At 37.3% G+C, this 24,077-nt stretch overlaps 2 protein-coding genes across 3 annotated transcripts; both read right to left on the reverse strand.

Moving 5' to 3' along the window:
• Positions 1 to 17: 17 nt before the first annotated feature.
• On the reverse strand, positions 18 to 16,436 carry LOC129808113 (HEAT repeat-containing protein 1 homolog). Its single transcript, XM_055857832.1, has 5 exons — positions 16,349 to 16,436; positions 15,126 to 16,291; positions 4,706 to 9,124; positions 4,209 to 4,625; positions 18 to 258 (listed from the first exon to the last, which is right to left on the reverse strand). The coding sequence occupies exons 2-5, from the start codon at positions 16,289 to 16,291 to the stop codon at positions 66 to 68; spliced, it is 6,195 nt and encodes a 2,064-aa protein (XP_055713807.1). The 5' UTR covers positions 16,349 to 16,436; the 3' UTR covers positions 18 to 65.
• A 2,747-nt stretch (positions 16,437 to 19,183) lies between these two features.
• Positions 19,184 to 23,322, reverse strand: LOC129806318 (inhibitor of growth protein 3-like). Of its 2 annotated transcripts, none has more exons than XM_055854812.1 (5): positions 23,161 to 23,322; positions 20,887 to 20,958; positions 19,966 to 20,815; positions 19,563 to 19,764; positions 19,184 to 19,494 (listed from the first exon to the last, which is right to left on the reverse strand). In XM_055854812.1, the coding sequence occupies exons 1-5, from the start codon at positions 23,186 to 23,188 to the stop codon at positions 19,378 to 19,380; spliced, it is 1,269 nt and encodes a 422-aa protein (XP_055710787.1). In that variant the 5' UTR covers positions 23,189 to 23,322; the 3' UTR covers positions 19,184 to 19,377. The 2 variants fall into 2 exon arrangements, with proteins under 2 accessions (XP_055710787.1, XP_055710786.1); XM_055854811.1 differs by having other exon boundaries at positions 19,563 to 19,794.
• Between the last annotated feature and the right edge of the window lie 755 nt (positions 23,323 to 24,077).

Here is a 24,077-nt window from a genome sequence, read left to right on the forward strand (position 1 = left end):
GCAATAACACCTGCATATCTTTAGGGGAATTTTTTTATTGCGATGACTAAATACAAAAAAAAGATTTAGAAGTACTTTTGCAATGAATCATTGAGGATCACCTCAAGATCATGAATGTAGCGTTTGCATCCGCGCTCAACATCCTGATTTTCGTCTTCCATCAGTTCAGACAGGAAGGGTATGGTTTCGGGGAGGAGAGATTGAAAGTCTTGACCAATCTTTCTGGCAAACTCCACGCAGGTGCCCAAAGCCAAGAGTCTGAAATGGAAAGCAAAATGCAAATTTACATTTTGTTTTTTGCCATTAAATTACTAATTTTAGGTGTTAGAAAAAAAAATTTGCATTAGCGACTTTATGCTAAAAATGAAAATTAAGCAAAATTTCTCATAAATATACGAAGATCTGCATTTGCTTTATGATAAAATTATTGATTCCTTTTTTTTAAATTTAGGGCAGAATCACATTGACAGTAAAATGCTCACCGTATTTCGTTAATTTACGCATTTTTATTGTAATTTTTACGCAAATTCTCGATTACCGTATTACCTTATCTCATACTCGATGGCACTAGGTGAAAATAACATAAAAAAATTGAAGAAATAAAACGAAAATTCGATAAACGGTGAGCAAAAATAATTGTAAGAGAAATTAATCGTACTTACAGTTTTTTTTGCTCACCGTTTATCCCATATTCGTTTTATTTCTTCAATTTTCTTATAATAAATTCACCTAGTGCCACGGAGTATGAGAAAAGGTAATACGGTAATGAAAAATTTGCGTTAGAATTGCAATGAAAATTCGTAAATTAATGAAATACGGTGAGGCTACACTGAGAGAAATCCGAAAAAGTTAAAATAACATTCCGGAAATGTTAATTTTACCCTGCAGTAATGATCCGAAATCGGTGTAAATATTATGCTTTTAAGGTGTATTGGGGGTTAAAGTTACCCTTTTTCTTTTTAATTTTACACTTAAAAGGGTGTAAAATTAACATTAAAAAATGTTGATTTATTTTTACACCTAAAAAGTGTTAAAGTTACGAGGAAAAAAAGTTAATGGCACCCTCTTTTTTTTCTCAGTGTACGGCGAGCATTTTATTGTCAATGTGATTCTATTCTGCCCTTATTCTGTGCCAAAATCACATAACATGGTCGGAAAGATTTTAAAGCATAAGTTCGGGGCAAACTCGTGCTGAATCCAAAAAAATCTATATCTATTTCAGCCGAGACACACTTGAGGGAATTATAACAAATAACAGGGTGATTTTATCTCAGAAACGAACCATTAGATGAGATTTTTCAAAACTTATCCGTGCACACGGTAAAAACTTTTGGACACTGACCAAAATATTGGAACAAAATTTTTTCGAATCGATTTGCACCTAGAAAAAATATTTTTTTGTTCCAAAAAGCTTTCTCTATAGTTTTGTTATGAAATGCAGTTACAATTTTGTTATAGTTTTCTTTTGGAATCGTTTTGATATGGTGGAATGTCTCCAAATTTGAGTTGATTTCGTTTTATACAAATTTATTCCTGAAAGTTGGAACAGAATTTGTTGCACTCGGCTGTTTTGTTCCAACTGTCAGGAACAAATTGGTACATTTTCTTTATAACAATATTATTCCTACATCTGTAACATATTTGTTCCAAAAATTTTCGGTGTCCGTGGACGAGGTAATTTTTGGAACGAAATTGTTACTCATATGGGGAATCTTTTTGTTCCCATTGTCGGGAACAAATTCGTGTAAAAGATTTCGTCTTTCAGTTAAGGCCTATACTTCAGTCGAGATGAATTTCAGTGGCGAAGGTTCATAAGGAACATCAAATAAAAATCAACTTAAGAGTGTTTTATACAGACGCGTGCATGACGAAATCATATGCGAGTGCTGGCAGCAGGAGGGGAAGGGAATCTCCAATTAAAAAAGTGAAACCTTGTAGCACGAAAATTGCCACAGATTTGGCGTCCTCTTCGCTTCGCTGACGGGTGACTGAGTGTGAGAGAAGGGATACGATTTTATACTAGACGAGCTATTTATTGGAACACATTTGTTACTAATATTGGGTATCTGTTTGTTCCTCCTGGAGGGTTCAAATTTGTTCCAAAAATTTTCAGTGTCCGTGGACGAGCTACATTTTGGAACAAATTCGTTAGTAATATTGGGTATCTTTTTGACTAGGTATTCTTATCAATCACAAGTAGAGTTTGAGAAATTCGAAGATCTATTTGAAGAGCCAAAAAAGAGACATTCTTACTTCTTGATAATTCAGAGAGGTGGCGGAAGTTACATCCTGTTCGAAATTCGAAGTGCTCAAGCGTTGGTCTTCACTTTGTTGTGAGGAAAAATACAAAGTAGCGACGCTTTACTGTTCTTGTCCTATTATTTAATCCCTCCATAATCACTGAGTAACTCTTTTGTAAGCTTTTTAGTGCAATATTTGATAAATTTAATCCACCTTGTTCAAAAAATTAGTACTCCCTCCGTTCCGAAATAAGTCGTACGTTTGGGAAAAATTCTTGTTCCGAAATAAGTCGTACGTTTGGGAAAAATTGGGATTAAGGGAAAGTTTGTTGGTAAATGTTTTGTGTATCAACAATTATCTCTTGTAAGGAACTATTGCTAATGTACATAACTAAAATTGAGGTCCAGTCTTTATGGTATGTTGAGGAACGAATGTCTTAAAACTATCTCATTTTTGGCGTTTTATTTTCAATCTAAAATACGTGCAGAATGGTGATAGATACAGACTTGGGACCTTCGGAGGACCCCCCCCCCCCATAAGTTGATCCTGGGACCATTAATATGTCTTTTATTTTGCCCCCACTCCTTCCCTTCCCCTCCAAAATCATGGTTTTTGGGATTGCTCGAAAACACGTCGTGCGTTTTATTTCTTCAATTCTGGATATGTTTTAGAGAAACATATAAATTGTCCCAGGGTTAACTTATGGGGGGTCCGATGAAGGTCCCAAGTCCCTATATCTAACCATTTTGCATCCAGATATTCGAACACATAAAAAAAAGGATGTTTCTTTTATTGCTCATTCTGCAAAATTTGAGCAATAAAAAATGTCATATCGGTAATAACTGGTGAGTTCTACTTTTGCATACTAAAAATTTAGAACAAATTCTAGCCTGTAATGTTAATCACAGTCCATTTTTTAGTAATTAACTATCTACCGGAGCTCTTTGAAAAAAGCGCGAAAAATGGACAATTTCAACATATCGAATCCTCAACTTACCATCGTGATAGGATCCCCATATTATCCCTGAACATGGAGGATAGTTCATACACAAGATATTTGCAAATAACAAAAACATTCTCTGAAACCATTCCTTAATCCCTAATTTTTCGCCAAACGTACGACTTATTTCGGAACGGAGGGAGTATGAAAATTCGAAATTGAATTTGAATTCTTCGAACATCAACGACTTTTTGTGCAAATAGAGTTCCATTTACCTTTTATCCAATTTTATTTTAAAGTGTTTTAACCAAGACACTATTGGAGAATCAAAATCTACTTGTGTTTGGGCTCATTATGGAGAGCTTTTATCGTAGAAACAAACCATAAGAGAATATTTACCGAGACTAATCGGTGCATTTTGCAATAAATGTTTAATTATAGAAAAATCTTCCTACTAACTGTTATAATCCTCTCAAGTGTGTCCTGGATAAAATAAAAAATCTGGTATATTTTCTATTTTCTTTCGAAATAGTAAAAAAAATCGTTAATAAGGGTTGGGTGATGGAGGATTATTCCCCAAGGAAGCGAAGGTAAAGAACAATAAGTTTTCAAGAAAATCCTTAAATAGGATCTTGAATCTTTAGATAACCTCGTAGGAACTATTCTTTGAGAGAATTTTGTTCTTTTATACTTTTCTGCGCCGATTTTGGTTTAGGCAAAGGTATAAAAAAAAAGAAATGTTCTAGTACCAAAATAGCTTTAGGCTTTACTTGAAAAATCAGTAATAATCATCTTTTAATCCGATTTTTATGATTTGAAGTTGTCTAGATAATCCATTTCCATTTTGATATTTATGGTTTTTGTCTCGACTGTTTTCTCTAGTTCCCTCACCCTGTTCTGAAACCACCAAACAGTCGTGACATGAACCAATACAAAGAAAAGTTCATTTTTCATTGGAATAGCACCATAAGTCAAGTTATTGGGTGTTAGATGACGAAAAAAAATGGATGATTAGTCAAATTCTTACCTCACTTCTGGATTTGTGTGTCTTGTCTTCATGAGGACTCCATAGTTTAGTTGTTGCCACAAACTATCAGCTCCTGCAGCTCCTAGATTTGCAATTGTCGTGGATAAAAGTGTCTTCATCTGTTCACTGTCCACTAGTGGATTGTCCAATTGATCAATCATTGGTTGTAGAATAATCTCGCACCTGTAGCTCGTCATGAATTGTTTGTTGTCATACGTGCAGATTTGGAGGAAAGTCTGGAGGATGTTCTCTAGCAAAACTCTACACTTAGCTTCATCTTTGGGATAGTAGAGTTCTTCTGGTGACGAAAATTTGGTCAGATTGCACGAGTTGAGGAGATTGGCGGCATTTTGGACAAAATCCACAGCGAGCACCACAAAGAGGGATTTGAGAGTTTTAGCGATATGATGAGATAAGCTGCAAACAGAGAGAAATTGAGATGAGTCAGACAGGGCTAATTGGGGTTTTTATTGTTGTTGTTGTTGTTGATGTTTCACCTGTAGAATGTTATCACTCTATCACGATCTTCTTCCTCCCTAATTGCCCAGTCGTAGACTTTGTAGTAGAGAGGCTTGAAGGAGCCCTCTGAGAGTTTCAGGATCAGAGCAACAAGGGCTTGGATTATTTTGTTTTCAATTGTGTTGACGTCTTCTAGGGCAGGATTTGTCGAACGGAATTTGAGGGCTTTTAGGAAGAATTCAGAGAGTTCCGTTTGAATTGCAGAGATGTCCTTACTGGAGACATCTACGAAGGATTCCGATAGGATTGACATGAGAGGAGCAATGGCATCTGTTGCATTTGCATCAATGAGTTGTCCATAGGAATTCTCAACGGCTGGTACGAGGATTCTCAGAGGGATGAAGGAGGAGATCTTGTGGCTGATTGTGTCGATTTTTCCAAGGATTGATGTCACTTTGGCATCCTGTGGGATGATTTTCTGGACTTTGACGCGGAATTTAGCGATGAGGGTTAGCATTCTCTCCAAATACGGACTGAGGAACATCGGAAGGGTATCTATGACTTTCTGTAGGGCAGTTATAATGCTAACTGTTGTCATATCGACAGATTCATTCTCCTCGGTATCCTTCTCGAGGATCTGCAGGAAAATCGGCATGAAGATCGAAAGGGCAGAAAGAGAATGAACTCTCAAGTTTGAACAGATTTCAGCGATGGAGAGAACAACTGAAGCTAGGATAATTGATTGTAGTGCTTTGTGCTTCTTGAGGACTCCTATCAGTTGATGAAGAAGGCTTTTGAATACTTCTGTTTGACTTTCAGCCAGGATCTTTGATAGGATCTTAACGGCGATCAGAGCAACTTGCTGTATGAGTGCAATTTCATGAGCAGATCCTGAATCTCTGTCCTCTTTTGAAATAATGGAGTCAATAATTGCTCGTAGAGGCGTTAAAACTTGCAAGAAGTGATTGTCATCGCAATCCTTGAAGAACTGATCTTTCTGCTGAAGTTTACTGATCAGCAGTTCAATAACTTTCCTACGAACTGTTAGGATTTTGTGCTGTATCAATCCATTGATAACAGCCAGAAACATATCCGGTGATAGGAGTAAGATTGAGTTGTCCAAAGTATCGTAGCAGTTGTGTAACATGACTTTCCAGTATTTCTGTTGATCTTGATTGCGATCGAGGGACTTTGAAGCTTCGCCGATAAACATAAGTTCCCTAATGATAATGTTCTGGTAGAAAGGTTTCATCCTCGAGAAGTCTTCGCTGTTCAAAGTGGCTACTTTGGTGACAAACTGCGCAGATGACGTTAGATTGCTAACGAAGTGAATGGTGATGTACTTGAAGTGTCTCCGTTGTTTATCGCTTGCTCCTTCGAGATTGATCACTTGAAACTCTTTTGGCTTCTCTTCATCCTGTTCCTTCTCCTCCAGCAGCATCTTCTGCACATGCTCAATGAGTTTCGTACAGGTCACGAGGACTGTATCAGGTGAAAATTCATTTGCAATAGCCAAAGCAACTTGAATACGTTTAGGAAGTTCTCCAGCATCTTGTTTAGGTTCCTTCTTTGATTTTGTCATTACATGACTTCCAAAGAGGATTCCCAGGAAGAGCCAGAGATTGTCATTCGGTCCTAGGGTTTCAATTAGTTTGACGTACATTGGAAGTCGTCGATGTTCAGGAACATCTAGTATAATGTCAACGAAAACATTGAGAACTGGCACAACTAAGGACTGTGCTTCTTCAATGCTCTTCTGTTCGCTTTGCTTAACGAGGATCGGGATGACGTTCTCAATGATGTTCGTGATGATTTGGAAGCTGTAAGCGTCATCTTGACGAACAACGGAGGATCCCATGAAAGTGAAGATGTCCATCATGTTGTGCAGAACTTGTTCCGGGATTATAGAGGACACGAAGCAGATCAACTGCAGAGCATGATGATGCGTTTGAGGATTGTACGAAGCTCGGATGCACTGAATGACCAAATCGATCTTGAAGACACTATCTGAAACAATGTCTTTCTCCCTATCTTCAATATCCTGACAACTCAGCAGGATCGATGATAGGACAATTTGTTTGGTGTACTCAACAGGAGCTTGTTCTTCAAAGTCAACGCAACGCTTAAGGATACCAAAGAGATCACTTAGAAGGATTTTGATGTTTGTCACCTTCTTCCTGGTTTGAATGAACTCCAGGAGTGTAACTCCCATCAACCACTCCTTGGTTTTCAGGACATCAACAGATGGTACTAGTTGAAGGGATTTTTTGTCCTTCGTAGCTGGAACTTTAGCACCTTGCATCTTCTGGAGGATTCCTTGAAGAATCTTTGCGTCAAGCTTGATCTTCTTTACGAAGCTTCCCAGGCAAGTGGACACTTCTGGCCATTCCGTAAAACTAGCCACGGATACAATGAGTTTCAGAAATTCTTCCTGATACTTCTCCGTCAAAACATCAAACATAACTTCGTCGAAGTTTTCAATAAAAGCCACAGGAGTACTGACTAAAGTTTCTCCCGGGATGTCTAAGTGAGCTTTGCTGGACATGATCTCTTGAACGAACTCCCAAATTGGAGGATTCCTGCTGAGTCCTCTGAGAGTATCCTGATTGAATCTCAGGATGATTTGTTTGACAATCAAGGATTCTTGGATAGATAGGAAGTCCTTAGCTTCCTTTAGGATCTTCGTAGCAACTGGAGCTAACTTCGTTAAGATCTCAGGATCATTGATATGCTCACATAGCATCAAGATATGTCCTTGTATATGACGTTCTTCGCAATCTTCCTGCCCTGCAAAGTCTAAACAAGCATTTCGGATGGATTCCAAGTGTTTCTTTTCAACGAACTTCCTCTTCTTCAATTCAGAACGATTGGGTGCCAGGATATTGTAGAGAATCAGAGAGATCTGATCACAATCCATCTCAAGTTCTTCTTTTTGATCCAGTAACAGCGTTGAGAAGAGTTTGAGCCTGTCAGATGATGTTTCCTGGATAATTTCCCAAGTTTCCAAGACACATTTCCTAATAATGGAATTCTCATTTCTCAGACCAATTAGAAACTTTCGCAGGATACTATCTGAAATTTCTAGAAGTTGCACAGATTGTAGGATAGCATTGGTGAGTTTGATGACTTGAAGTTCAAGTTCCGTAGACACCGTAGAATTTGGTAAGGTGTGACTGATGAAGAAATCAGCCAGAAAATCTAGTTTTTCCTCCAGGATCGGTGATATCTTGTCAAGAAAGTGCTTCAAAAGGTTTTCATAAACTTTTCTAGTGTCATCCTGATTCAAACTGGCAAAAAATCCCTTCAGCAGTAGTTCAAGGAGTTTGATCTGGAGAGTTTGCTTGGTTTCCGGAGTGAAATCTGTGAATTTGATAATATTTTCGAAGCAATCCGAAAACAAACTCAACGGAAGTTTATTATTATGAACGAGTTCATGGGATTTCTTCAAGTCCTTGGACACGATCTCTGCACTTTTCAGAGATTTAGAAATGATGTCCAGGAATTGGCAAGTAGTTTCTGAAGATGTTTGATGTTTCAACGAAGATGACAGTAAGAGAAGAGCATAGAACTTCTGAACACTTCCCATCGTGTCGATCTGGACATGCAGAATAAGTTCATCAGCTTCCGGAAAACCTGATCTTTCCAGCAGGGTCTCGTAGACACCATATCTGAAATCTTCAGCAGTGTCTGACTTGGATTCCTGAATCTTCTGACCACATCTCTTCAGGAAGGCACTTGAAGAGGCAAACGCCGACTTCAGGATTTGCCTTGTCAACTCCACAGAGTCATTGTTCTTTGGGAAGAGGTACTGGAAAATTGTAAGAAAGATTCTATGATAGTCTTTCGAATTCCAATCTTTGCGCTCGGTCAAATGGCGAATACAGAGCAATTTTGCTTTGTTCCAATTGGCCAGAAGCGATGCTGATCGATTCAGAGTGGTCAAGAGTTTAGTCACAAGGATCTCCTCTCCCAAAAGTTTAATTAGTGTCTCAGTTGGAAGCTTCAGAACTTGCTCAATGACTTTGGGATTGTCATCAGCAAGTCTCTCTGCGAGACTGTCCCTCAGTAAATCTTCACTCTCCCCGCTGATTGTCACCTTCCCGAAATTCTTCACCAGATACTTCACAGCTTCCACACGGAATTTCGATTGATGATGGTAGAGATTCTCAAAGATATTATCCTCACCATCCGTAAAGGAGACCTTTAGGAGGAACCCAAGGACAGCTTTAAGGGCTGTCTTTCGTCCTTCAGATATTTCCTCCTTGCTGGACATGATATGCTTGATGACACGGTCGAAAGTATCCGGATACTGACGTTCAAGGCTTTTCAGGAAGTTTGAATACCAAGAGGACACATCCATGTTGCTATCACTGAGAGCAATGTCACTCTCATCTCCGGAATCTATTGTGATTACATCCGGACGCTTCTCCCGGAGGACGTAGTTGTTAAGGGCACATCTGAAAAGGAAATTATTTGAAAATGTGAGGTTATGTGCACAAAAAGTTGATTTCGGTGCCTCACAATCTGTATATTTCGCTTCTTCTAAAATGTGGAACTATTATTTCATGAATTGGTCAATTTATGGTATTTACAAAATAAGAAAAGTTAATTTCAAGAGACAGTTATTGTGTATAACCTCAAAGTTACATAACCTAGAAAATCACATTTGTTGTCGAATTTGCTAACTGAAATGCAATTCGAATATTTCCCACCAGATGAGCAAGCTTTCACTCGTCCACTAGCGCCACTTGACGTAAAGTCAGAGTGACGTGAGTCATGGTTGGCTATAGAGTGTGTGGTGCGAGAGTTGTCAAGATGAGCCTCATTTCGGGAAATTTCAGTTTTTCTGCGAGAGGTCAACACATTTTCCAGAAGCTAGATATCAAAATTAATTATAGGTTTAAAACCAGTTCAGCAGACTTAGGGAACCGACTTTTCAACAAATGTAAACTTGTCCAAATTCGTTCAGAAACACGTTGCCTAGTTTTTTTTAACCTTGAATTTGCTCATAACTACAAATTTTCTTAAGAATGCAATGTCTCAATAAAACTTAATTAATCAGTAATTTTATTTGATTTTCTTTTGTATCCTTTACACAGCAATTTTACCAGAAAGTTATAAAATTTAGATAAGAGGTTAGTTTGAAATTTGAGGTTATGTTGAAACTAACCTTAACAGAATTGCACACTCATTTAGTTCTTGCAGACGGCACAATTTTTAGCTTGACAAAGAAGAAGTTTTGATTAAAAAAGCTCCTAGATAAATATTTGTCAAATTATTTGCGGTTAAAAATTCTTAGGTTTTAAATAAATTATTTAGATAGGGTAAAGTGGTACAAGTTGGACAATGGTAGAATTTGGACAGGGCTTTTTTTCTTGATAAATTTAGTACTTCATTTTTATATGTATATTTTTAATGCTTTAGTTTTATAATTTGGTTCCTTGTGCTTAAAAACAAGTTTTGTACTGTATTTATAAAGAAAAAAGCCATGTCCAATTTGTACAGACGAATTGTCCAACTTATAACACTAATTCCAAATTATATCACTTTACCCTATTTGAATTGATTTTCGTTCGTAGTATTTATGTTCGTTTTTCACTTTTTAAAATTGTTTAGAACGCAGCGATTTTATATTAAAAAAAAACAGAAATGGCAATGTGTCTCAGCTTATGCTTTTTGTATGCTTTTTGGGTAGATACATCTTTAATACCGATTACATTGATTGATAAATTAATTAAAAAAAACATTCCAAATAAGAAATTCTTTAAGAAAGTAGGTTCTAGAACAAATAAAAAATAAATCCGAGAAAGGTACCAATTAATGGATATACACTGATGGCAATTAATATACTTCCACTCCTCCATATCGGAAAAACTCGGAAAATAAATTTTGCAAAAAAAGTTGAAAAAATCGTTTGAAGCTATTTTCAAACTGACATGAAAAAATGACATTCGGATTTCATACTGTCAGAACTGTGAGTACTGTGACTGAATTATTTCTAAAATGGTGACTTCGGGTTGGCATTAATTATACTTCCAGTCTAGAGTTTGTCAAGAAATTGCAAAATTTATTTCAATAATGCACTATATTTCAGAATTAATAATGAATAGGACCTCCTTTGTTCACAATGACTTCAAAAATTCTGCGGGGCAGGCTATCTAGTAGGCTATTCAGGAGTTCTTTATTCAATTCGGCCCAACATTTTTTGATGCTCTCCTTAAGCTCACTTATGTTGTTATATTGACGTCCTTTGGCATACACAGCCCTGGACAGCATTCCCCAGACGTTTTCTATGGGATTTAGGTCCGGACTGATGGCTGGCCAGGGTAAAACGTTCACACCTCTATCTGCCAACCATTTCTGAGTAGCCCGGGAACGATGAATGGAAGCATTGTCATGCATGAATACGGGGTTCTCTTCGTTTAAATCATCCATGAAAGGCAAGAGGACTCCTTCCAAGAGGTCCTGATAAGATTCAGAATTAATTCTAGTGGTCACGAAGCAGATAGGTGTTCTTGCATTCCATGTGAAAGCCGCCCACACCATCAGACTTCCTCCTCCAAAATTGCGGCTGAAGCATGTGGACGGCTCAGTTCTCAAGTCATGCCAATAATATTTAAACCCATCAGGACCATCAAGATTAAACTTTTTTTCGTCAGAAAAAATTACTCTACGCCACTCTGCAACCCAGGACATTCGCTGTTGTGCAAAATCTAAGCGATTAACTTTGTGCTGTGGTTTCAACTCCGGTTTCGCAATAATCTTGCGCCACTTCAGGTTTTTATTTTGACGCAAAATTTGTCTGACTCTGCGAGGCTTGACAGACAATCCCATTTCTGCGACAATTTCGGCGGAAGACATTTTTTCTTTAGCTGCAAGATGGAACATCTTGCGCTTTTCCCTCTCAGTGACAGACGATTTTCGTCCTGGAGTCGATTTGGAGCCATAGGCGTTACCCAGCTTTAGAAAATTATTGACCACAACATGACACCTCTTCAATTTTTCGGCAATTTTCCGATTGCTGAGACCCAACTCATGAAGGACCTTAATTTTACCTTTCTCTTCCTCAGTTAGGCATTTACCACGTGCCATTTCAACTGGGTGCATTTAAGAGCAATATTTCTTGATTATTGATATAAAACATAATTATAATGATTCTATATTTACCAATTTTAATCGTAGTTTTGTAGTTTGTTGACGAAATTTTAACAAAATCTTCACTGGAAGTATAATTAGTGCCAACCCGAAGTCACCATTTTAGAAATAATTCAGTCACAGTACTCACAGTTCTGACAGTATAAAATCCGAATGTCATTTTTTCATGTCAGTTTGAAAATAGCTTCAAACGATTTTTTCAACTTTTTTTTGCAAAATTTATTTTCCGAGTTTTTCCGATATGGAGGAGTGGAAGTATATTAATTGCCATCAGTGTATTACCGATTCACTACTGATTAAGTTCGATGTGGTCGGGTTGGAAATTTAAAGATCTTTTAAGAAAAATTCCAATTTAAGCAAATCGGTTGACAAATACACCCTCCAAAGTGGTTAAACTTTGATGTTAGAAAATTCGATATCGAAATGGTTTTCGAATATAGGTGTCCAAGGACGAAGCGAAATATTTCCCTTGGCTACCTCTAAAACATATTCGAAGATGAAGGAAATCGTAGGAGCCTATTTTCGAAATAAACCAAAAAAGTGTGGCTTTTTTTGGGGGGTGGGGGAGTGGTAAAAAAGAAAAAAGCCTGTCTTAGACAATGTTGATTTATGGGGGCGGGTCGTCGAAGACCGAAAGATAATATCTTTTACCGTTTGGTCACTAGCCGTGTCACAAACTTTCGAACAAATAACAAATATTTTTATTTTTGAAGTTTGAAGATCTTTCAAGAAAAATTCCAATTTAAGCAAATCTGTTGATAAATATGCCCTCCAAAGTGGTTATACTTTGATGTTCGAAAATTCCCTATCGAAATGGTTTTCGAACATAGGTGTCTACGGACAAAATATTCGCCTTGACTTGACTACCCCTAAAACATATTTGAAAATGAAAGAAATCGTAGGAGCCGTTTTCGAAATAAACAAAAAAACATAGTTTTGGAGAGTAAGCAGAGGGAGGTGGGGCGAAAAAGAAAAGAAGACTGTTCTAGATAATGTTGACTTTGTTGTTGTTTAAAAATATTTGTAATTTTTTTTGAGAAAGATACATCAATGACGGATACTATACCGACTCATGACCGATTAAGTCCGATGCAGTCGGGTTGGAAATTTCAAGATCTTTCAAAAAAATCCGAATTAAGCAAAACGGTTGCAAAATACGCCCACAAAATTGTTAAACTTTGATGTTGGAAAATTTGATATCGAAATGGTTTTCGAACACAGGTGTCCAAGGACGAAATATTCCCCTTGGCTACCTCTAAAGATATTCGAAGATGCAAGAAATCATGGGAGCCGTTTTTTGAAATAAACCAAAAAAGTGTGGCTTTGGGGGGTAGGGAAAAAGAAAAGTTTTTCCTAGATAATGTTGATTTGGGGGGGGGGGTCTTTGAAGATCGGAAGTCGATATCTCTTACCGTTGGCCTCTAGCCATGTTATAAATTTGAAAAAAAAATTATATAACTGCTCTCTCTTTGAGTTCGAGCAGTAAAAATTTACGATTATTTAGGTAAGAGGTTAGTTTAAAATTTGAGGTTATGTTGAAATTTTCGCGAATGGTGCAATTTTTTAGCTTGAAAAAGAAAGAGCTTTGAATGAAAAAGCTTCTAAAAGATAAATATTTGTCAAATTATTTGTGGTTAGGTTATAATTAATAATTAACAAAAATTAAAACGGAAATTATAAATGGCAAATGCACAAAATATAAAAAGGAAAGGAAATATAAAAAAGGTGAAAGGAACGTCTATCGACACTTTAAAAACTCGTGTCAGCACCTATTGACACCCTACTCTGTACCATTTGGGAAATGAATTTTGAACATCTCTGTTTATAGTAAAAGATATATTACAGAAAAAACGCTATATTACTTATATTTTACTAGATACATTAAATAATTTTCAACATTTTGACAAAAGTGTCAATAGGGGTTCCCTGTCGAACAGACGTTCCTCTGACCCTATTCATTTCAGAGTGAAAATTAAGAAGATATGATCCGTTTAAAGAATTTTCGTTTGGTTTAATGGGATTTCTGATCACTTTCTCATTCTACAATGACCGAAATTGAATTTTTATATATCGTTTTGAATTATTTACTTATGGCTTCGGGATATCATTTGGATCGAGAAGATTTCATGAAATCAAAATTCATATCTTTTATTTTATGGCTTCGGTACAACTTTTAGATTAGGAAAATTTCACGAAATCAAAATTGACATCCCTTTCTTTCTCAAATGTTTTGCATATGCATATTTTATTATTTTGCACTCCAAATTCGATTGAGCTGAATTTAAGTTGTTATGGCCTCGTCACACCTTTTAGATTAGGAAAATTTCATTACATCAAAATTCACATTCCTTTTATTCTCAGACGTTTTGCACATATGTCTATATCATTCTTTCACACTCCAAATTCGATTGAGCTAAATTGAATTTGTTCTGATACTTAAAAAAAGAAGAAGAAGAGTGCGAAAGAATGAGATAGACTTCCGCAAATCTTTTATGAAAGGGATTCGAATTTCGAATTCATGAAATTTTCCTAATTTAAAAAGTGTGCCGGAGCTATTGTGACTCAGGCACACATTTTAGATCAAGAAAATTTCATAAAGTCAAAATTCACGTGTTTTTCTTTCCTAAAAACTTTATATATCCCACTCTTTCGTACTCTTTTTCTTCTTCTGGACATCAGACTAAATTAAATTTAGTTCAGTCCAATTTGAAAGCCGAAAGAATGGGATAGACTTACGCAAATCTTTTGAGAAAGTGACGTGAATTTTGACTTCATGAAATTATACCGAGCTAAAAGGTATGGCAAAGGCATTATGAAGTTAAAAAGAAGAAGAAGAGCGCGAAATAGTGAGATAGACCTATGCAAAACGTTTGAGTAAAAAAGGGATGAGCAATTTCGACTTCATGAAATTTTCTTGATCAAAGTGTGCTGGACGTGAATAAAAATCTAAATTAGTTTATCTTGGAATTAGATTTTTTAATTCTAGCGCCCTCTATCGTTGATTTGAAAACGTTATTTTCGAAAATTATTTTATTTAAGGATAAAAAAGAGTTTTCGAATATACTTGCTTATGGCTCTGATACACCTTTTAGATCAGGAAAATTTCATCTTATTCTTCTTCTTCTTATTAGCATATTCTTATTCTTCTTTTAAACATCATAACAAAATTCAGCTCAATCGAATTTGGAGTGCGAAAGAATGAGATAGACATATACAAAACGTGTCAGAAAGAAAGGGATGCGAGTTTTGACTATGAAACTTTCCTGATCTAGGTATAAAAAATAATTAAGCGAAGACACTCACCTAATGATAAGTTCAGCTTCTTCATCGTTGAATCTCACATCCAGAAGCAAATTCTCACAGAATGTTTTGCAAGAGATGAGATTTTCACTTTTCTGCTGGACTTTCCTGAGAGCTGATGCCAAAATTGGTAAAATAAAGCGATCAGTGTGGACTCCCTGAGCCACAAGTTGTCCAAGACACTTAGGAGTCCACGTGGCCAGGACTAAAGTCTTCAGGGCTTCATCAGAGATTTGATTGAAGTGCTTCTGCTGAGTCTGGTAGATGAGAATGAGGAGCATTGTGGCATCCATTTGTAGGCCAACTGGAGCAGAAGCCACAATTTTTGGGATGATTTTTTCCAGGGTATTGGGAGAGATTGATGTCTTGCTGAGGAGTTGTCCGAGGATCATGTAGGAGGCAGCTGTGAAATCTATGGCTGATGATGAGAATCCCTTTAGGAGACTGGGAAGGATTGCAATTACATGCCCTTCCGTCACTTCCCGGACAGTCTCCAGAGCCCCAATCATTGTGGTAGTGTAGAAACCAATTAGAGCTTGGAGTGTATGAGATCTGTTCCCATGCTCCTTGACAGAATCAATGACCATCTTCCCGATGAACTGAAGGAAGAATGTATCACTTCCAGCGTGATTCATTAGCATTTGCTTCGAGAGCGGAAGGCCAGTTTTCTTTGTTGACTTCAACCAGCCCCATTTCTTCTCAGCCCCCTTCAGATCCAGCACCTGGACACAGCGGACAAACATCCTGGATTCGTAGAAGGGTAATATCATCATCATTACTTCGTCCTGATTGAAGGACTCAACGTGGAATCTTCTGATCAGCCATTCAAGGCACTTATGGCTGGATTGAAGCATGAAATAAGGAGACAATCGAATGAGGAACTTCTTGATAGTCTTGTCCAGTTGCCTGTTGACTTCACTGTCCTCCACAGAACGCTCCAAATCCCGGGCGGTTCGGTCAAAGAGAGTCGTTTCAAAAATTTGAAATTCCCCATTTAGACCTACAATTTCTTCAAGTCCACTCAATCCAATCTCGTAGATGGTCTCCCTGTCCTTGTTGGCAGCCTCTTTTTCGTCAAAAAGGACCGAGGGCTTGTGTTTATGGTCAACAAGTTGCGATGTTTGTGGCTTCTGCAGCCGCTTCAGCTGTTCAGCCAAAGAAGTCGACATCTAAACCAGGAAACTGTTAATTCAGATCCTTGTGATGTTCTTGAGGAGAATCCTTACCTTTTTCTGCTCTCAGAATTGATTTATTAATCAGAATTCACTCGTAAACACTGAATGTACTGAGAACACGTGCGTTTGTCTAAAAGAACGCATGACATTTAAGTTAGGGTTGAAAATTTCATGAAAAATAACTCATTAAGGCTATTTATGAAACTTTCGATGAAATTTTACTTTTGAAATACAGTAGACTCTCGCAAATTCGGCTCTTTTAAGATCGGGCTACTTTTTAATTCGGGCAGCAGTTACATTTGAAAAAAGTTTGTTGTCATTTTTCAAGTTTGATTATGATTATCAAATGAATCAAATATGCTCAAATTTGGCATGGTTTGTCTTAGTTTTGATCTGATTTTGCATTATTGAGGGATTTTCATGCAATTTATGTTATATATGAGTGTGTAAACTCAATATCTATATGCACATGAATAAAAAATCGTTGCATTTCAAAAACTTTATCGCCCGAATTTCTGTCCAAATTAGCTGACATTTCGGTCCCATATGCCCGAATTTGAGAGAGTCTACTGTATTCAGAGGAGCCCTATAGCCAACTGCCGCAGCGATTCCACTGGATTTCCAGCAACCTTTTCTGCCATGTCCGCTGATTTTACCGCTAAAAATCCGCGTGGAATTCCCTGGATTTTACCGCTCAAAATCCGCGTAAGCTTCCGAGATGGAATTTGACTCTAAATTTCTTCCTAGCGTTCCATGGACGTTTGCGGAACTCTGTATATAGCAAAGACGTGCAAGAACCGTTGAAACCGAATAAACGTCAAATGAAACATGTACAGTAGAGTCTCGCTTAGGCCATCGCTCTATAGTCCACAATTTATTGACCGTTGATTTCAAAACACTGATTTTAATTTAGGTTATGTTTTTTAGTATGTGACATGCATAATTATTTTAATATTTTTGGCAAACTTTATTAAGTAATTGTGATAATTGTGATCCACAATGAAAAGATCAAGGACAAGTACCACAATCGCAAAGAAAGTGGAAGCCGTCGAGCAATTTCAATACTAAAAATCGTTGATAATTTTAAAAAATTACATGGACTCTATAGTGCGACCCAAGTGTCAAATTTGAAACCAAATATGGACTATAGCGAGACGAGCGAGACTCTACTGTACGTCAATGGTCAAAACTCTGCCTGAGCAAACTTATTTTGACGTTAATTCGGTTTCAACGGTTTTTGCACACCTCTGCTGTATAGGACCGTCTAATAAGAAATGTCCGCGAGTTTCCATGGACTTTTCTCTGACGAATATTTCCACGGCTTTTCCTATGGATTACTAGCGGTATAATCGGCAGTCAGCCCTTTAAAAATTTGGAAAAATCCTCTTTATTTCCACGAAATTATCCGTGGATATTTTGCATGCAACGGCATTAGAGGCTTCCGTGGTTTAATATTACGGAATTCTACGACTCTCCTAGTGGATTTTTTAAAAATATTTTTCTTCAAAATAATTCCAAAAATTGATTAAAAATTTCGTGGAACTTTCATAGAGAATTTCCAGAAAAAACATCCACAAATATGAACGATCAGTGCCTATTGGCAGCTTAGAACTTGGAGAGTAGTCATCTATCAGACGAACACTCAGTTGTTCTACTTTTGAGTTGAAAATATTGCTACCATATTGTTCATTTGAGTATGTCTAACTCGCAAGAATTATAGCGTTAGGTCGAAATATAATTGCAGAATTTTCGCGCTTAGTTCCATGGAGTCTTGGTCGGAAAGATATCAGAAAATATACTCAGAATATTCAAAGGAAATTTTGAATAAATTTCCAGGGAATGCTCTCAGATATGTTGCAAGAAAATCCACGCGAAAAAAGCTGATAACTCCGCAGAACTTCAAGCGGAATATTAGCGTTTATTTCCACGGAAACTCTCGCGGAAAAAGAGAAGACAAATTCCAGGGATTTTTCTGTTACTGTGAAACTTTGCGGCCGATCGGCTACAGGGTCTTTTGGCGGCTTTAACTGTCAGGAATCAGGGGTCTCTCGACATTTCATTTTTCCATGCGTTTTTGCCTAGAGACACTGAAGACTCTTGGCAAGTTTTTTCCTAAAGTGAATTGAGTTATCAGTCTGATATATTTCGAAATTGTGCATTAAAAGCTATCTAAAAATACATATTTCATAATGCTCGCCGAAATAGTACAAGAAATACGAGGAAATTTGTTTAAGTCGCGGTGCAATATCTGCAAAATTTTTACAAGGAAAAGTGAAAAATAGCTTCACTTTTTATTAGGCTTGTTGGGCCCCTGCGGTCAGAATAGTTTCTGACCAAGTGGTAATTCATATTGAGAAACCCTTGTCAATTATACGAGAAACGCTTCGCGAAAGCCACTCCTTGCACTGCGAAACCCGAGAAACCCAATTTCTGCATCGCGAAACCCAAGAAACCCAAAATTTGCATCGCGAAACCCGAGAAACCCAATTTCTGCATCGCAAAAGCCAAGCAACCCAAAAATTTCATCGCGAAACCCAAAAATTGTATTGTGAAACCCGAGAAAACAAATTTCTGCATTGCGAAACCCGAGAAACCCACAAATTGCACCACGAAACCCGAGAAACCAAATTTATGCATTGCGAAACCTGAGAAACCCAGAAATTGCATCGCGAAACCCGAGAGACCTAAAAATTGCATCGCGAAACCCAAGAAACCTACTCTTTGCTTCGCGAAACCCGAGAGGCCAGAAACCCTTGTCAGAAAAAATGGGAATGAGTTACTCCTTTGTGAAAGATAAAATATCCCTTTTACCTGTGAAAATATACTGCTTCGATACTACACTCCCTGGCTGTTTGGAAAAGATTCTCAAAAAAAAAAGAATCCAAATTACTTTCCAGTTTGGTTATATATCTTTTCTTCTTTAATTTTCATCACAATACATCAACCAACAATTTTTTTTTAGACACAACAATTGGAGAAATATATATTTTTTGCGATTTTTCATGAATTTGGAAAAGTTCTCTGCTGGAAAAATAATCTCAATAATCTGCATGCAATTGACCAGAATTCCAAGTCTCCTTTTACGTCTTTCGTGCACCTCTTCGACGCATCGATGATGTGCATTGAGGACAGTACCACTTCCCTTTGGGTGACTGTGTAATGCCCACACATGGATAGTGGAACCACTCAAAGGGACACTGAAAATGGATAAGCCATAAGAAAGTTGTTTACTTGAAGGAAAACCTCTGAAATGTTCAAAACTTACGTCTTCATTGTCGCAGGCAACCATGTCTCCGTAAGAGACTTGATTGCAGATGCAGTAGCGCGGTTCGTTGGGATCATAGGTCCACTCTCCTTCTGGAGTTTGCTCTACTACCATCCCATTCTCATTGATCATAACCGTGGGCGTTGTAGGCTCCACCAGGGGAACTTGAGTAGTTGTTGGGGTCGCCGGAAGCGACGAATGGCTATTTTGCGACAAGCTGGAGTTTAATTTCCTACAAATTTTGATGCTTTACTATGCAAAAACATTTACAGAGAACTTAGGATATGATCAATTAGAGGTTTGGGTAAACATAACCTTGAATTGGGGAACACAATTTGTTTTAAATAACAGGAAGGTCTTTGATAAGGAAAAGGTGAACAGGAAATTAAAGATTCTGACTCACTTCTTATGCCTCCTTTGACTGGAGTTGTACGAACTGCCTTCACGCTCAACTGCTCGGAGAGCCGAGTGTGTGACGCCTGCTAGATCTGTTCCTAAGAGCAGTTCATGGGCTCCACTGCCCGATGAGCTGTGAATGGCCTCGTAGGAAGCCTTCAGACTGGCAGTACGCCTTCCCTGCTGCATCTGCTGAGTGGCTGCAATGGCCTGACTGGCAGCCGCTGCAATGGCATTCCCAGCCCCAATATTGTGCAGACTGTAAGTGACTGAGGAATTGGGAGTACTTGTGAGTGGCTGATGGTGAGAGACACTGCTTGTAGCGACATTTGGAGTTACAGGGCGAACAGGAGTCTGAGAATTGGTTATACTCAGCGCCTGACGCTTCTCCACGCCTAAGCTTGCACCACTTCCACTGTCTCGCCTCTTTTCTGTTTTATGTCGGTAGCGAGTGTCTGTTCTCTGACTCTGACCACTCCCTGAGACTGTACTTCCACTGGCCAAATGGCCAAAGTATCGGTTTTCCTTCTGGTGATTACCACCTGAACCTCCGATACTATTACCCGTACCATCGAGCTCTAGAGATCGCTTTTCTAGGATCTCAGTGATCCCATTGTGATCAGCCTCGAGCTCACACTTAAATTTGTACAATTCAGTGTCCAATCGACGCAAGTAGCGATCGACTAAATCATACATTTGACTAGCAAGTTGTACCTTCTCATCAGCATCCTCGAGGACTTTGTAGTAGTCCTTTCGAAGAGACTGAAATTCAGCCTCTGCCTGACTGGATTGCACTTCATTCCTCCGACACTGAGAAAAGAAAACACGGACTCTCTTGTCTAGCGAATCCATGTTATCTTCAAAGAAATACCCAAAATATTACTTTTCACGGAACCTTTTCTCTGGGTTTGAGACTCTATCAACTCACTCTGTACGTATAAGTCCATTTCTCTCATCTCTGTGAATCTATCCCTCAACTCCTGTGGCAAATGTTCAATCACTGCAATTGCAAAAATTGCAGAAAAATGATAATACGGGTACAATATTTCGTCGGTTGGCTCAGCAACTGTGCTAAGTGCATCTACTTTGTGTCTGCATTTGTTGCAAACGCCGCGCAGCGATGCGTTGCTTACAACGAATGCTGACACAAAGCAAATGCAGTTGCTAAGCCAACCGACGATTTCGTAGAGGAATTAGACCTTTTCTTAGCTGAGACTTCTATAGAAATGCATTATTAATTTTTCTTATACAGGGATGGGTTTGTTAGTCTTAAGATCTGACGAATCAATCCATTCCGAAAATATACTGGAAATAGATAGTCCTTACATAAGTTTTTTACAGACTGATGATTTTTGTGAAAAAAAATCTATTAGGGGGCGCAGAGTGCACTTGCCGAAAGCTCTGGGCAAGATTGAAAAAGTGTATTTCTTTTTGAGGTAGCTTGAAATTTACTGCCTATCACCGGAGAGTGCTCTATACATAGTTTTTTAAAGTTATTGAATGAAGGAATAATTTTTATTCTTCACTCTGCAAACTAGTGCATAGAAATAACGTTATTAAATTAGGATTAAATTAAATTAAGAATTAAAATAAAATTGAAAATTCTTTCCTAACAAACATCTCGATATCAATTGCGGAGAAATAAATTATGCAATAGGGTAAGTGTGCCAAATTTCGGCATAGTTGCATTGATTTTTTTCATTCGTTCTACTTAAGGAGTGTTGCTTAGAACCTTGTAGAAAGTTTATCGTCTTTATTTACTTTAAAATTATTCTTAATATATTTTAAAATGAATAAAAATGTAGACATAGCTTTGGTGCCCTATTTCGGCCACCTTCATTCTCATAGTTCCTTGACCTTCGGGAATTCTTCTAATGTCTTTTTCACGTCATCTCGTTTGTCGAAGCTACATTTTTTGTTATTCTTTTGCATTGTATAATCTCTAGAGTATGTAAATATTCATGGAAATTCGAGGAACAAAAAAGGTGGCCGGAATTGCAAGCTGGCCGGAATTTGGCACACTTACCCTGTCTACTTTATGATTTGATTTACATAGTATGCGATAGATGCGAATGGGTTAGGACTTATATATCGTCGGTTGCGTCTACCTCTGTCGTATCTGCATTTCTTTTGTGTCAACATTTCACGCAAGAGGGGACGTCTGTATTTTAGTTTGCACCGAATGCAGATACAATGCAAATGCAGATACGACAGAGGTAGACACAACCGACGATATGGACATACATAATATGTTTAGTGCTGAACAGTTACTCCTCTCTTTCCTTCTCTATATGCCTCCTTTTCTTTCACTTCTTCTGTTCTTATGTTAAATGTATAAGCGAGAGTGAAAAAGAGAATGCTTTTCAGTAGGTTAGACAGAGATACCAGTATTTTTCCGCAAATATATAGATTTTAATGAATTTTATTTTCAATAAATTATTGTGAATAAACGAATTAAGATATAAAATTCAAACTAAAAGGAAATGAAAGAATATTAAATTCACTCACTTTTAGGCATAATAATTGGCGCTTAAAATATTCTATTTAACTAGGAGAATTATTAGAAAATGGAAAAAAACAGAGGAAAATGCACAATTTTGGGTGCACATTTTCAAAAAATCTTTAAAAAAATAGACTTTTCATCGTAGGTTCTTGATATGTTCACAAGAGTTGTAGAGGATGAAATTTTGCGTTATTTTAGCTTTATGGGACTACCACCGGATAATTAGGAGCGGAGATATAAATTTTTGAATTTTAGGAAACAGCAAAAAACTAAAAATTCATTTAAAAAAATCTAGACGTGACCCGGGCAAACGGATTTCAGCTTTGAGACTCTTAAATTACCCTCTAATAAGTTTTGGTACTGTCGTCAAAGACACCCATAACGTGTCGCACAGTATTATTACTCCGTCATTTACACAAAGACATAAAAGAAAAAGGAAGTTTTAATTATAATTTTTCATTTATATTATTAGTTCGCGTTGTGAAATATTAAATAATAAATTTCATGAAATTTTGGAAATTTTTCAAAGCCATAAGTTGAAGAAAATGTTTCTTGGGTATGATGCATTTTTCCCGGGCAACAATTGTCAAGTTGACAGTTGGTAAATGTTTTCAGTTTGGCCGTCAGTTTGACAACCTAGCCAAGCCTCATTGTTTTTTATAATCAGCCAAAAATTGATTTTTACAGGAAATTACTTACTCTCCAAGTAATCCTCTAAGTACAACATGATTTCAAACACCTAAATTCACTGTTTTGCACGGATTTAGCGACACGAGGCGTTCAAAAAGGTGCTTTTGCGCAAAAAATCCGAGCCACTAATCAATGAGTTGGGTGTTTGACAGTTCAGAATGTGCTCGTCAAGGTAATTCGCTTGACTGAGCGACTGCGCGAAAATTCAATTTAAACTGAGCGATTTTTCGCCTTACAGAAATTCAAAAAAAAATCTCAACCGTTTTCCACAATTGCAAAGAAAGAAAATTCAGGGAATCACACTTAATCTCAATGTTGTCAAGGAATTTGAGGTGGCAAGACAAGATATAGCTGCTGCCAAGAAAAGAACTCAAAATGTAAATAAACTAAAATAATCTTTTTTTTCCTTTAATATCACTGGAATATTTTATTCCAGGCTAAAATTGAATCAGGGAAATTCTTTGGCCAAGTAGTCGCATATATTAATAAATTAAGCTTCATTCCCATCAATTTTGACGTTGTTTTGAATTTTAATATTTCAATGAAACTTTGAAAATTTCAAGCAAATAAATTTAATGATTTGAGGGGTCAGCAAGAACCGTTGGAAACCGAATAAACGTCAAAATAATTTTGTCCAAGTAGAGTTTTGACCATTGACGTACAATTTTCATTTGACGTTTGTTCGTTTTTCAACGATTCTATCACATTTGTGATAAGTAATCAATGGCTTTGAAATGCTCAGAGCGAAAAGGGCTTACCGTAGGGGAAGTGTGCTAAATTTCGGCATAGTTGCAAATAAGCACATAAGTCCTAAATTTATCATCTTGGTGTTTTTTTAAATCAATACCTGTGATATTTAAAATTGAATAAAAATATAGGCATTGCTTTGGGTAATATTCTGGCCAATGAGTGCAATTTCGGCCACC

The sequence above is a fragment of the Phlebotomus papatasi genome, chromosome 3 (assembly GCF_024763615.1).
Source record: "Phlebotomus papatasi isolate M1 chromosome 3, Ppap_2.1, whole genome shotgun sequence".
In the NCBI taxonomy this organism is placed as follows: Eukaryota; Metazoa; Arthropoda; class Insecta; order Diptera; family Psychodidae; genus Phlebotomus; species Phlebotomus papatasi.

What these genes read in the sequence shown, in the direction of transcription:
- LOC129808113 (XM_055857832.1), bottom strand. Translation starts at nt 16,291, where the DNA reads ATGTCGACTTCTTTGGCTGAACAGCTGAAGCGGCTGCAGAAGCCACAA. An exon ending in GAAGCTGAACTTATCATTAG is followed by an intron (nt 9,125 to 15,125) that starts GTGAGTGTCTTC and finishes TTTCCTTTTCAG; the next exon opens with ATGTGCCCTTAACAACTACG. An exon ending in AGAGTGATAACATTCTACAG is followed by an intron (nt 4,626 to 4,705) that starts GTGAAACATCAA and finishes CTCTGTTTGCAG; the next exon opens with CTTATCTCATCATATCGCTA.
- LOC129806318 (XM_055854811.1), bottom strand. Translation starts at nt 23,188, where the DNA reads ATGTTGTACTTAGAGGATTACTTGGAGA. An exon ending in AATGGACTTATACGTACAGA is followed by an intron (nt 20,816 to 20,886) that starts GTGAGTTGATAG and finishes ATTTCTTTGAAG; the next exon opens with ATAACATGGATTCGCTAGAC. An exon ending in TTGCCTGCGACAATGAAGAC is followed by an intron (nt 19,495 to 19,562) that starts GTAAGTTTTGAA and finishes ATCCATTTTCAG; the next exon opens with TGTCCCTTTGAGTGGTTCCA.